General features: G+C 38.2%; 1 protein-coding gene across 6 annotated transcripts in view; it reads right to left on the reverse strand.

The window, feature by feature from the left end:
* Nucleotides 1–14,980, reverse strand: part of LOC120341953 (uncharacterized) — a 130,938-nt gene that overhangs the window by 10,630 nt on the left and 105,328 nt on the right. For all 6 annotated transcript variants that reach the window (XM_078111550.1, XM_078111556.1, XM_078111561.1 and 3 more), the window contains 8 exons: nucleotides 14,631–14,879; nucleotides 14,196–14,340; nucleotides 13,748–13,893; nucleotides 13,024–13,204; nucleotides 10,063–12,653; nucleotides 9,820–9,954; nucleotides 9,381–9,443; nucleotides 132–9,127 (listed from right to left, as the gene is read on the reverse strand). In XM_078111550.1, coding sequence (XP_077967676.1) covers nucleotides 132–9,127; nucleotides 9,381–9,443; nucleotides 9,820–9,954; nucleotides 10,063–12,653; nucleotides 13,024–13,204; nucleotides 13,748–13,893; nucleotides 14,196–14,340; nucleotides 14,631–14,879 — 12,506 coding nt within the window. The remainder of the gene's footprint in view (nucleotides 1–131; nucleotides 9,128–9,380; nucleotides 9,444–9,819; nucleotides 9,955–10,062; nucleotides 12,654–13,023; nucleotides 13,205–13,747; nucleotides 13,894–14,195; nucleotides 14,341–14,630; nucleotides 14,880–14,980) is intronic.

A 14,980-nucleotide genomic window follows, 5' to 3' on the forward strand; every position in this document is an offset into this window, starting at 1 on the left:
TTTATATGCAGTTTTGTAATATAGGCAGTGAGATACTACTTAGCGTTACTTCTACTGGATTATTTGATTTGATTCTACAGATTGTGATGGTCTACGTCTAGTTAAAATCTAGTCTAAGTTTATCATAATACCTTCGGATAGTCCAAACATTCGAGCCATCTTCTCTTCAGCTGTTTCATTGGGCAGTTTTATGTCTGCAAAATTTGGGAACGATACATTAACAACTTCATCAAAAGCAGTCGAAGTCTCTTCAGTTTGATCAACTCCAACAATAATATTATTTCCTCGATCTTTTGTTGGGAGTGTTGAAGTTTGTGGCCGAATGCCAGCATTATCATCTTCGTTAGATTTCTTGCTTGTCGATGACTTATCCAGGGTTGTCGCTACGCCTGTTTTCATATCTATAATCAGTGATGCAACATTTCGTTCAGTTGATGGACCTTCGCGGACAATTACTGCAATCGGAGATCCAGTAGTCGTCGTTGAATAATTGCTTTGAATTTGCGAGGTCGTATTCACGGTATTTTCCCTTTCCGATGAAACAATTTGCGAAGTAGGTATATTATCTACAAACTCTATACTTATGCTTGGATCTGCTCCGTCCAAACAATCGTCGTCAACAGCTACAATTTCACTGTTTTTATGGATTATTTCCCCAAAACTGACATTTTTATTGTCAAAATTTGTTTTCTTATTTTCGTCTTGCATATCATTCACAAATTTAGTTTTTTTTGTCGTTTTGCTGGAAGATTGCATTATCAAACTATTTACAACATTTTGGTGATCTACAATTGAATTGTCATTAGTAGAATTCTTCTTGCTTACAGTTTGTTTCCTAATTTTACGCATTGACTCTGCAATAGATTCTGTCATTGTTTTGGAAGTTGTCATCGTAGTATCAGTCATCGAATAAGAGACAGAATTTTCTTCATCGGATGGTGGTGAGATTGTAATCTTAGTTTTACTAGCATTGGTGAATTTTCTTTGAAGTGCTTCAACAATATTTGCTGCTTCAACGCACACGGATGATGAGTCTGCAGTACTGGACCCGCCAACAAATCTCCTAACACCAATTTCGCTAACGTGATGGCAGAAATCGCCCTCACCAGATGACTTGATAGAGTTCAGAGTTGCGTCTGGTCTCTCAACTTCTAATGGCGTGTTGGATCTAGTCGATTCAGATGATTCAATGCGAAGAGCATCTGATATTGATTCCATATTTAGGATGTTTTGAGTTAATTCCGTCTCAAATGGTGTGTTGCACCTGCTCCCGTGAGTTAATTCAAAACGAAGAGCGTCAGATATTGATGCCACATTGATGTTTTTCTGAACCAATTCCACCTCGAATGGAGTGTTGCACCTACTGCCTTGAGTAGATTCCAAGCGAAGAGCATCAGATATTGATGTCATATTGACGTTATTCAACGTTGTTTCATCTCCAAATGGACTGTTGCATCTACTTGCTTGAGATTCCAAGCGAAGAGCATCAGATATTGATGTTATATTGACGTTAATTAACGTTGTTTCATCCTCAAATGGACTGTTGCATCTACTTGCTTGAGTAGATACCAAGCGTAAAGCATCCGATATTGATGTCATATTTAAGTTATTCAACGTTGATTCATTCTCAAAAGGACTGTTGCATCTACTTGCCTGAGTAGATTCCAAGCGAAGAGCATCAGATATTGATGCCATATTTACATTATTCAACGTTGATTCATCCCCAAAAAGACTATTGCATCTACTTGCTTGAGTAGATTCCAAGCGAAGAGTATCAGATATTGATGCCATATTTACATTATTCAACGTTGATTCATTCTCAAAAGGACTGTTGCATCTACTTGCTTGAGTAGATTCCAAGCGAAGAGCATCAGATATTGATGCCATATTTACATTATTCAACGTTGATTCATCCTCCAAAGGACTATTGCATCCACTTGCTTGAGAAGATTTCAAGCGAAGACTGTTACTTTCTTGAGATTCCAAGCGAAGAGTATCAGATATTGATACCATATTGACGTTATTTAAAATTGTTTCCTCTTCATATGGAGTGTTGCACCAACCTGCTTGAGAAGATTTCAAGCGAAGAGCATCAGATGGTGGCACAGTATTGCGTTTATCTTGAATCATTTCTTTTTCAAATGGCGTGTCGCATTTATTCACTTGTGTTGATTCTAGACGAAGAGTATCAGATATTGACTCCGTATTAGGTTTATCTTGAATCGTTTCTTTTTCAAACGGATTGTTGCCTCTGCTCACTTGAGTTGATTCAAGACGTAGAGCATCGGACATAGACTCAGTATTGAGTTTATCTAGAAGAGTTTCTTCTTCAAACAGCGTGTTGCATTTCTTCATTTGAGTTGATTCCATACGTAGAGAATCGGAAAGCGACTCAGTATTGGGTTTATCATGAATCGATTCCTCATAAAATGGCGTGTTGCATCTACTCACTTGAGTGAATTCCACGCGTAAAGCATCGGATAGTGACTCAGTATTGAATTTATCTTGAATCGATTCCTCTTCAAATGGCATGTTGCATCTAATCAGATGAGTTGATTTCAAACGTAAAGGATCGGATAATGACTCAGCATTTAGATCATATTGAAAAGTTTCCTCGTCAAGTGGCGTGTTGCATCTACTCACTTGAGTTGACTCCACACGTAAAGAATTGGATAGTGACTCAGTATTGAGTTTATCTTGAAGAGCTTTCCCCCCAAGTGGCGTGTTGCATCTACTTACTTGACTTGACTCCAGACGTAGAGCATTGGAGAGTGATTCAGTATTGAGTTTATCTTGAAGAGTTTCCTCTTCAAACGGCGTGTTACCCCTGCTCACGTGAGTTGATTCCAGAAGTAGAGCATCGGATACTGACTCCGTATTAAGTTTATCTTGAAGAGTTTCCTTCTCAAGTGGCGTGTTGCATCTGCTCACATGAGTTGATTCCAGGCGTAGAGCATCAAATAGTGAATCAGTATTAAGTTTATCTTGGAGAATTTCCTTCTCAAGTGGCGTGTTGCATCTGCTCACATGAGTTGATTCCGGGCGTAGAGCATAGGATAATGACTCAGTATTAAGTTTATCTTGGCGAAATTGCTTCTCAAGTGGCGTGTTGCATCTGCTCACTTGACTTGACTCCAGACGTAGAGTATTGGATAGTGACTCAGTATTGAGTTTATCTTGAATAGTTTCCTCTTCAAACGACGTGTTACATCTACTCACATGAGTTGATTCCAGAAGTAGAGCATCGGATACTGACTCCGTATCAAGTTTATCTTGAAGAGTTTCCTTCTCAAGTGCCGTGTTGCATCTACTCACGTGAGTTGATTCCAGACGTAGAGCATCGCATATTGACTCACAATTGAGATTATCTTGAATTTCCTCCTGTTCAAATGGCGTGTTGCATCTACTCACGTGAGTTGATTCCAGACGTAGAGCATCGGAAAGTGACTCAGTATTAAGAATTTCTTGAATTGCCTCATCTGCCATAGGCGTGTTGCATCCACCCACTTGAGTTGATTCTAAATGTATAGCATCGAATAGTGACTCAGTATTGACATTATCTTGAGTTGCCCCCTCTTCAAATGGCGTGTTGCATTTACTCACGTGAGTTGATTCCAGACGTAGAGCATCAGATAATGACTCAGTATTAAGATTATCTTGAATTGCAACCTCTTCAAATGGCGTGTTGCATCTACTCACGTGAGTTGATTGCAGACGTAGAGCATCGGATGGTGAATCAATATTGAGATCATCTTGAATTGCCTCCTCTTCAAATGGCGTGTTGCATCTACTCACGTGAGTTGATTCCAGACGTAAAGCATCGGATAGTGACTCCGTATTAAGATTATCTTGAATTGCTTCTTCTTCAAATGGCGTGTTGCATATACTCTCGTGAATTGATGCTAGACGTAAAGCATTGGATAGTGACTCAGTATTGAGATTATCTTTAATTGCTTTCTCTTCAAATGGCGCGTTGCATCTACTCACGTGAGTTGATTCCAGACGTAAAGCATCGTATAGTGACTCAGAATTAAGATTATCTTGAATTGCCTCCTCTTCAAATGGCGTGTTGCATCTACTCATTTGAGCTGATTCCAGACGTAAAGCACCGGATAGTGACTCAGTATTAAGATTATCTTGAATTGCCTCAACTAGAAATGGCGTGTTGCATCTACTCACGTGAGTTGATTCTAGACGTAGAGCATCGGATAGTGACTCAATATTGAGATTATCTTGAATTGCCTCTTCTTCAAATGGCGTGTTGCATCTACTCACGTGAGTTGATTCCAGATGTAAAGCATCGGATAGTGACTCAGTATTAAGATTATCTTGGATTGCCTCCTCTTCAAATGGCGTGTTGCATCTACTCACGTGAGTTGATTCCTGACGTAGAGCATCGGATAGTGACTCAGTATTAAGATTATCTTGAATTACCTCCTCTTCAAATGGCGTGCTGCATCTACTCACGTGAGTTGATTCCAGACGTAGAGCATCGGATAGTGACTCAGTATTAAGATTATCTTGAAGAGTTTCCTCTTCAAATGGCGTGTTGCATCTACTCACGTGAGTTGATTCCTGACGTAGAGCATCTGATAGTGACTCAGTATTAAGATTATCTTGAATTGCTTCGTCTTCAAATGGCGTGTTGCATCTACTCACGTGAGTTGATTCCAGACGTAGAGCATCGGATAGGGACTTAATATTGAGATTATCTTGAATTGCCTCTTCTTCAATTGGAGTGTTGCATCTACCCACGTGAGTTGATTCCAAACGTAGAGCATTGGTTAGTGACTCAGTATTGAGATTATCTTGAATTGCCTCCTCTGCCAATTGCGTGTTGCATCTACTCACTTGAGTTGATTCTAGATGTAGCGCATCGGATGGTGACTCAGTATTGAGATTTTCTTGAATTGCCTCCTCTTCAAATGGCGTGTTGCATCTACTCACGTCAGTTGATTCCAAACGTAGAGCATCAGATAGTGACTCAGTATTAAGATTATCTTGAATTGCAATCTTTTCAAATGACGTGTTGCATCTACTCACGTGAGTTGATTCCAGACGTAGAGCATCGGATAGCGACTCAATATTAAGAATATTTTGAATTGCCTCTTCTTCAAATGGCGTGTTGCATCTACTCACGTGAGTTGATTTCGTACGTATAGCATCGGGTAGGGACTTAGAATTAGGATTATTTTGAATTGCCTCCTCTTCAAATGGCGTGTTGCATCTACTCACTTGAGTTGATTCCAGACGTAGAACATCGGATAGTGAGTCAGTATTAAGATTATCTTGAATTGCCTCCTCTTTAAATGGCGTGTTGCATATACTCTCGTGAGATGATTCCAGACGTAAAGCATCTGATAATGACTCAGTATTGAGAATATCTTGAATTGCCTCCTCTTCAAATGGCGTGTTGTATCTACTCACGTGAGTTGATTCCAGACGCAGAACATCGGATAGTGACTCAGAATTGAGATTATATTGAATTGCCTCCTTTTCAAATGGCGTGTTGCATCTACTCACTTGAGTTGATTCCAGGCGTAAAGCATCGGATAGTGACTCAGTATTAAGATTATCTTGAATTACCTCCTGAAGAGTTTCCTCTTCAAATGGCGTGTTGCATCTACTCACGTGAGTTGATTCCTGACGTAGAGCATCGGATAGTGACTCAGTATTAAGATTATCTTGAATTGCTTCCTCTTCAAATGGCGTGTTGCATCTACTCACGTGAGTTGATTCCAGACGTAGAGCATCGGATAGGGACTTAATATTGAGATTATCTTGAATTGCCTCTTCTTCAATTGGAGTGTTGCATCTACCCACGTGAGTTGATTCCAAACGTAGAGCATTGGTTAGTGACTCAGTATTGAGATTATCTTGAATTGCCTCCTCTGCCAATTGCGTGTTGCATCTACTCACTTGAGTTGATTCTAGATGTAGCGCATCGGATGGTGACTCAGTATTGAGATTTTCTTGAATTGCCTCCTCTTCAAATGGCGTGTTGCATCTACTCACGTGAGTTGATTCCAAACGTAGAGCATCAGATAGTGACTCAGTATTAAGATTATCTTGAATTGCAATCTTTTCAAATGACGTGTTGCATCTACTCACGTGAGTTGATTCCAGACGTAGAGCATCGGATAGCGACTCAATATTAAGAATATTTTGAATTGCCTCTTCTTCAAATGGCGTGTTGCATCTACTCACGTGAGTTGATTTCGTACGTATAGCATCGGGTAGGGACTTAGAATTAGGATTATTTTGAATTGCCTCCTCTTCAAATGGCGTGTTGCATCTACTCACTTGAGTTGATTCCAGACGTAGAACATCGGATAGTGACTCAGTATTAAGATTATCTTGAATTGCCTCCTCTTTAAATGGCGTGTTGCATATACTCTCGTGAGATGATTCCAGACGTAAAGCATCTGATAATGACTCAGTATTGAGAATATCTTGAATTGCCTCCTCTTCAAATGGCGTGTTGTATCTACTCACGTGAGTTGATTCCAGACGCAGAACATCGGATAGTGACTCAGAATTGAGATTATATTGAATTGCCTCCTTTTCAAATGGCGTGTTGCATCTACTCACTTGAGTTGATTCCAGGCGTAAAGCATCGGATAGTGACTCAGTATTAGGATTATCTTGAAATGCCTCCTCTTCAAATGGCGTGTTGCACCTACCCACGTGAGTTGATTCCAAACGTAGAGCATCAGATAGTGACTCAGTATTGAGATTATCTTGAATTGCCTCCTCTGCCAATGGCGTGTTACATCTACTCACTTGAATTGATTCTAGACGTAGAACATCGGATAGTGACTCAGTATTGAGATTATCTTTAATTGCCACCTCTTCAAATGGCGTGTTGCATCTACTCACGTGAGTTGATTCCAAACGTAGAGCATCGGATAGTGACTCAGAATTAAGATTATCTTGAATTGCTTCCTCTGCCAATGGCGTGTTGCATCTACTCACTTGAGTTGATTCTAGATGTAGAGCATCGGATAGTGCCTCAGTATTGAGATTTTCTTGGATTGCCTCCTCTTCAAATGGCGTGTTGCATCTACTCACGTGAGTTGATTCCAAACGTAGAGCATCAGATAGTGACTCAGTAACAAGATTATCTTGAATTGCAATCTCTTCAAATGGCGTATTGCATCTACTCACGTGAGTTGATTCCAGACATAGAGCATCGGATAGCGACTCAATATTAAGAATATTTTGAATTGCCTCTTCTTCAAATGGCGTCTTGCATCTACTCACGTGAGTTGACTCCCAACGCAGCGCATCCGATATTGACTCAGTATTAACTTTATCTTGCAGAGTTTCCTCTTCAAGTGGCGTGCTGCAGCTACTCACTTGAGTTGATTTCAGGCGTGAAGCATCGAATAGTGTCTCGGTGTTGAGGGGATCTTGAATTTGTTCTTCTGCAGATGTTGTGTTGCATCTATTCACTTGAGTTGATTCCGAATTTGGAGCATCGAAAATTGCCTCGGTTATGAGATTTTCACGATTCATTTCCTCTTCAGATGGAGTGTTGCACTCACTCGCTTTTGATATTTCTAGGCAAGATTCATCAGAAATTGGCTCGTTAATGTGGTCATTTTGAATAGGTTCATCTTCAAATGACGTTTCACAATTATTAGCTTGACCTGATTCTTGGCGAAAAGTTTGTGATATTGATCGTGCATTGACAGCGTCATAATCTGAATCATCTTCGAACGACGCGCTGAACCAACTCGCTTCAGCAATTTTGAGACAAAAATCATTCGAAGTTGATGCGATGTTGGAAGTAAAATTTGTTAATTCATTTGTCATGTTGGAACAACTGGATTGTTCATTTTCTTCACATAAAGGCGCATGGAGTGCCATTTGATTCGCATCTACTTGTTTAGTTAATTCTTGTCTAGTATCATCATGAATCGGATCCGAAATCGTCTGCTCTTTGTCGAGTTTTTTTGTGCTGGAGTGCTCTTCATCACTATTGTCAAAGATTTTTTCCCAAGACAGTTCATCAACTGCAGTTGAAAATTGTGTTTGTGATTCGACAGTGGTATTTAATGACATTGAGTGTGTATGCAAGTGTTTGTCAATATATTCTTCAGTTACATCACAATCTTCTTCTGTGTGTATTTCCACTTTAATCAATGGACGAATATTTTTATTTTCATGTTCAACTTCGTCGCTTACGGATGTCATCTGCTGGCATGAATCATCAACCCGGAATACTGTAAATCGCGTTCCTGCGACCTTGTAAACGAGTTCTTCACTTTTGTAACCGCTTGGTGGTCTACTATTATCAACAGATATATTGTCTTCGTGGCCAAAATCCTCGTCCTCAATTGGTGCCAAAGCACTCTCACAAAAAATTTCGTCTCTCACTTGCTTTAAAGAAGATGTATGTTCTTTATCTATATCTGGCAAACAAATATCATCGAAAAATTTGTCGTCATCTTCATGAAATTCAATTCGCATATTTGTTTGCACGTTAAGCTCATTGTCAGTTGTCATAAGCCAACTACTTTCTTGTTCTCCTTCTGGAATGATTTCAAGTTTTGACACTTCTTCTTGAATTTCATGAATGTTACATTCCATGTCAAGATCAGTTTGACATGAAGAAACTGTTACATTGGATTCTTGATCGGATTCAACGTAAGGGTCCACTTGTCGATTGTATACATCTTGATTCAAAGTTGAAAGCTTTACAGGAATAGTGAGTTCGGGTAAAACTATTTCCGCAGTTTCGTCACTCAAAACGTTGTCTAAAATCTGCAACATCTGTATGGAATTTGGTTCATCTAAAACATTCGCATCACTTTCAATGAAGTGAGAATCTTCCAATTTTGTGACGAAAAACAAATCTTGCACTGTGGATATTGTTTGACATTCAGCAATCTTAGCTGTTTCAAATTCGTCATCACTGACAGCTGCTTCGGTGTATCCAACGTCCAAGTAAGCGCTACTCGCAATGGCTTGTTCAACGGGTGTTCGGTAATTCACAGACCTGGCAACATGTTGATGTTCGACAAGAACATTTTGTTCTCCTTGATTCGCCATATCTGGTGAAGCAATAACAAGTTCCCGTTCGCCGAACGCGAGTTGTATCTGAATGTCAGATGTGTGTTCTCTGAAATATGTATGTATATACGATTTCACAATTGCAATTTCATACAAGTTTAGGACAAGTCATGTGCAGCTAATGTTTAACTTATTAGCATTGTTCACTTTAACAGCAGTTGTTTTACGACCCATTTGCTTCATATAGACGAGTGATGTTTGCAGTTGTTAAAAAATTGCAGTCAACTCCTCATCATTTATCTCAATTACTTGATCATACCTACATTGCAAGTGCTTCAAACAATTTATAAAAATGTACATACCTTATATTTGCCTCATGATCTTCTGCTTCTGGACTTGAAGATCTTGACGAATTAGACCCACATCTGGCATGAAATGATAATAGTTTTTTCGAAAAACGGTGATAAAAAAAACACCTTCTTGAATCTTGAAGGCAAAATATACTTTCTCGAAGATAATATTTCAAATGATTCTCCAATCATCAATAGTAAAACTTATAAATCATTGTCGAGTAATAATACAGTTTTGCCAACTAAAGTCAGAGAATTCGGATCCAAATAGCTTCCCTATAAAAAGAAGACAGCAAATGCACAACACCCCAATAAAATTCTGCTGAAGCGTAATTTCGAAATAATAATGCATTTAGAGAGTTAGAGAGGTCATGTGAGAGTTTTTACCACAGCTGCGCCAAACAATTCCATCTTTAATAGCCCCTTTTCAGTAAACATTTATCATACTCACAGTGTGTTGACATCTGACATTGCACTTATATAACTTTCGCCTTCGGTTGGAGTGGAATCAGTAGCAGTATTATAGCTATTCAATGAAGTCATCGAAGAAGCCATACTCAGGCAACTTGCATGCGGTGTTGGAGATCTAAAACACAATTTCAAGATCAGAATTTGATCAATTGTGGGCGTGCTGGCCTAGTGGTTGAAGCGTAGGACTTAACTATGATATCAGAGTAATACGAATTACACTTACTTCTTGTGCACAATATCATCATCATTTTCTTTCGAAATTTGCATCGTCGTTTTATCTTCTCCAGTATTCATCATTTCAAGTTGTATCCGATTTTCTGTAATTTCTTCCCGGTTGTTTTCACCGTGTTCTGTGATATCCTCAACACTAGTCATATAAGGTTTTTCAAATTGCATATCAGTATGTACCCGCTGGCTCGTCACCGAGAAATCGTTTGATGGTATGTTTTCAGATAAATCAGTGTAATCTTGTTTATTCGCATCAGATTTCTGGTCGATATCTTCTAACAAATTTGCATGATCACCATCTTGAATTTTTTGAAAATCTCCGCTCACTGTGCCGTCAAAACTAAGACTAGTGTTGACGGCAGAGATATCTGCTTCATCATATACAATCGACTGATCAATTTCTAATACACTGATTTCAGACGAACTTTCACGTGTAAAATCTTGTAGACCAGCTGCCATATTTTCTATAAATGATTGCGATTGATCATGGCTATGGGTGAAGTTGTCATCAATGATTGTAACTTCGACTTGCTTGTAATTTGATTCTTTGACTCCATAATTAATATCAAGAATCTCATTAACATATATTGCATCCAGCATTTCACTGTCCGTAGGCGCTGATGGAGACTCTGGTCCCGAATGGATCTCTTTATTCAAACTATCTGGGAATTGTATTTGTCCATTTCTCTCAGTATCAACATTATGTTGCACTGGTCTGTCGTCGTACACTTGTAACCCAGTCGTGCCTAAAGATTGAAACGTTGGTATGTCGTCATTAATTGTTTTCTCATGTTCGTCAGTAACATTGGATGTCTGGTCGCTTGAATCAGGGTCAATTTTTTCAATGTCATCCGTAGCCGTCTGCCTCACCGTTATATTATTGTCGACTACTCGGCTAACAATGAATGCCTTCATCTCATCAGGGTCATTTTCGAATGATTCTGTCTTTTTTTCATTCACTACACAAGAAATTATGTCTTGAAATTCATCTATTTTGCCCATGTTTTCTTTGATAATGATATTATTCGATTCATCATCAATTCCCTCACAAGTAGTAGGAGTAGAAGACACGTTGGAAATATTAAGAAATTTCTCAGAATCAGCTTTCAAAAGTATGCAATCGCTTGTCTCCCTATTCTTTTCGGGGGATTTAATTTCAACAGGGGATTCCGACCTTTCCACGGTGTCATGTTTTTCTGTTGAAATTTCAAGTCCAGTTTCATTGTCCAGGTTTTGATTATTATCACCAGTAACAAATTCACTCGACGATTGTATGATTTCAAGTTCGTCCAAACCAGAGGACGTTTCAGTCAAATGTTCCATATTGAGGTTTGAAACAGGACATGTTTCTTTAAATATTTCTTCAGCATCGCGGGTCTCACAAGACTCTGACGTACCGCCGACAATGTCTGTATATTCCTCAAGTTGAGTAGATTTTTGCTGGTCTTTAAATGTTTCGCTCACAGCAGAACCGATCACAAATTTGTGTGTCTCGTCAATATCGTCATTGTCAACAGAAGAGATATATGTTCCAATCGGAGATTCCTCCAATTGGACTGTTTGTGCAATATACTCTTCATTGTCGCATTGTGTGTTTTCGTCTTCTGCATCATGGCCAGAATAGGTTATTGCAACAACGTTACTTGATGGGTTTACATCTTCTGGTAACATCTTAATTTTATCGTTTATTTCAATATTTTCGCTCACGTCCACAATTTCCGCATGAGATTGATTTTTATCTCCATTGTTTCGGTTTTCAAGAACCAATGGTTCCACATCCTCTTCTGATGCCAAACTTTCTTCAAAAAAAGCAGGCTTCAAACCATCATTTTCGTTTATATCTTCTTCTGTCGTAATTGATTCAGTTGTACTTTCTGTATTCAAATTATGATCTAAACAATATTCTTTTTGAACATCATCGGGGGATACTGATATAACGCCATCATATTCTTCCGATGTTGAGGGCATGTTGTTCTGATTAGTAGATTGCACTCCATCCGTTTCAGCGCTTACAACGTTTCTTGATATGTCGGCTCCATCTTCAGTTTCTTTACAAGGCAAACAAGTTCTTTCAGAGATTTGAGCATAAACGTTACGTAGGGATTCATTTGAAATATCACCAAGCAACGATTCACCATCAACGTTCTTCGTGGATTTAAACTTACAATCAGTTTTCTTGCTAGTTTCATCGATTCGTGTTGCATCTCGATTTGTAAATTCAGTATCGGATGAGATAGGTGTGCTGTGTTCATTTTTATCTTTACAAATTTGTTGTTTCGAATTTATTTTTTCGCATTCAAGGCTTTCCGCTTCATCTTCAGATCTGACGTCATCAGTTGATGATGTCATTGAATATGACGACACGGAATTCGTATTTTCCGAAGATAAAGATAGTTCTTCTTCGTTGTCGTTTTCCAAATGCTTCATTTTTTCCATTGGCAAATTTATCGTTAGGTTGGAAGATGTTTTTGCTACGTTTCCCTCATATAACGAAGCAACACATTTATACATTCCGCTATCAGTGTCTTTGGCATTTTGAATACTGAGCCAGCGCTGGAAACCATCATTACCAAAAACATACTTCTCCTGTAAAAATGACATTCCATTATTATTAATGAATAGATTATAGATTTAGTATGAATATAAAACTTTAGTTCGCTTTAACTTCGATGAAGAAACAAGAACAACAAAGCGGCTCATTCACATTGAAAACCGCCGCCTATCTTTTTCAATTTTTAAACCTTGATCTTGCATCTGATTTGCCATTACAATTGTCCAATGAATGACCCCAATTGTAATAATAACCGACATTGACCCAATATTTTATTATTAACATGAATATGCTCTATCCATACCCAATACCCTATTAGTGTCAATAAATAGGATTGTAAAAAAGCGTTCATTTCATAATATCTATGTGGAGATTGCTAAACAGTATATTTATGTAATTACTCACATTTGGCTCAATGAGTAGTTGATTCTTGGTCCAAATACACTCAACTGATGGGTCTGAAACCTCACAAGAGAGTGTTGCAACGTTACCGAGTATACCTTGTACATCAGTAAGGGGAGTCAGAAACTTTATAGCGGCATCAACTTGAACATGACATGACGAACATATGTCATTGGCTATACAACTGTAAAGAATAATGGATTCACGTATAATTCAAAAATAGACTTTTGTAACATTGGATAATAAGCAAGATGCCATAAGTGACAATGTCAATTTTTTCAAGCATGATTGTGTACATTGGCTCCTACTCATAGCATTGTCAGTTTTTAGTTGCGTTTCCAAAATTTAGTTAAATAACTTGATGTTTATTTTTAGTTTAGGCGAAGTAATTGACCCAAAATTGCTGCAGTATACTAGACTGAGATTAGTCATCAGTATTTTTTTCAAACGCAAGTGGGTAGGTATTTTGAATCAAAATAACAAGAATGATCATGTAAACAGTTTGTTTGTAAACCATTCAATTTCAAAATGAACAATAAAAGTTTGCACATTTAAAATGTAGGAAGAATTTTTTCTGGGGACAACCATCCAACGGATAACCATTCGTGTGCGACTGGTGCGAGGAGTAAAAAGAAAAGAAAACAATAAATTGATTGCGCGGGAAAACGACAAAACAATCAGGTAACAAAATTGAAATACGGTATTGCGAAAAATAAGCTTAGTTCACCTGTAAACACCAGTATCTGAAAGTTGTGAATCTTCAAGTACCAATTCTCTAAGTACAGAATCTTCGAGAAGCATAACTCGTTCATTTTCCTCAATTATATGACCGTCTTTCTTCCATATAGTGTGACCACGAAACGATTTTGAAATCTAAAATAAATGGGTTAAACCATACGGCAACATTGGCATAACTACCATGTAGATGGTAGATATACAGTAATATATACATATATACGATCAGAGGAGTTGATTGGAGAGCATAAAAAAAATTAAAATAAAAAATATTTTGTGCATTTGAAATGTTAAAAATGGAGATGAAATGGACTGATGATTTAATTATTTTAAGCCATCAATTAATTTAATCTTTTTATAACTTGAGGCAACCAAGATAAATAACATGTCATAAAAGAAAAAGCAAAAATACTGGCTGATGAAATCTGAAATCACATTACCTGAAAAACTATTTCTACGCACTGTCCTTCCTTCACACGAATATCTTCAGGTTTCCTAACGAACTCTATCGGACACGTGATTTTGACACCGTCACAGATAGAGGTTTCTCCATGCCCAACTGAATTTACAGCCACAACGCTTAGCCTGTACAGGAAAATAGTATAAGTTGTTAATGGAGGGGCATAGTGAATACATGGAAAAATTATAACAATATTCATAAACAATGAATATAAACTAGTTGTTTCCAAAATATGAAAGAGGCATTTACTTTGGTAGTGATCGGGTCAGCGAACAGGATTTTTTTTATTATTGCCTTAATAAGATTATCACTTCGATCAACACGAGGCAGTATTGCTGGGCCAAGGGTCTACTTAGGTCTGGCGTGAAAAATTCAATTTATCCCATTATCGCTATCCGTAAATAAAAACACATACCTATACTCTACGTCATATTTAATCTCCTCTAACGTGGCACTTAAGGTGTCGTCAGACGAGGCTGGCACTTCTTTGTATGTCTCTACGGAATCATCTTTCGTTAGAAGAGATACAATGTAATGTTTCACATCGCTTCCATCATTACTTGCAGGAGGAATCCAGAAAACATCCAATGAGTTGTTGTCGAAATTGTATTCGTGTGATAGGTTGCAAACTTTGCCGGGAGTACTGACCACTGCAATTGTCGACCTGCGGAAGAATTCAGATTTTAACTTCTTCTGATTGAGTTTTTGGGCGCTTCAGAAGTATGTGCTCCAAAATGGCGCACAACCTGATAATTCTAACCTGGT

The sequence above is a fragment of the Styela clava genome, chromosome 1 (genome assembly GCF_964204865.1).
Source record: "Styela clava chromosome 1, kaStyClav1.hap1.2, whole genome shotgun sequence".
NCBI classification, from domain to species: domain Eukaryota; kingdom Metazoa; phylum Chordata; class Ascidiacea; order Stolidobranchia; family Styelidae; genus Styela; species Styela clava.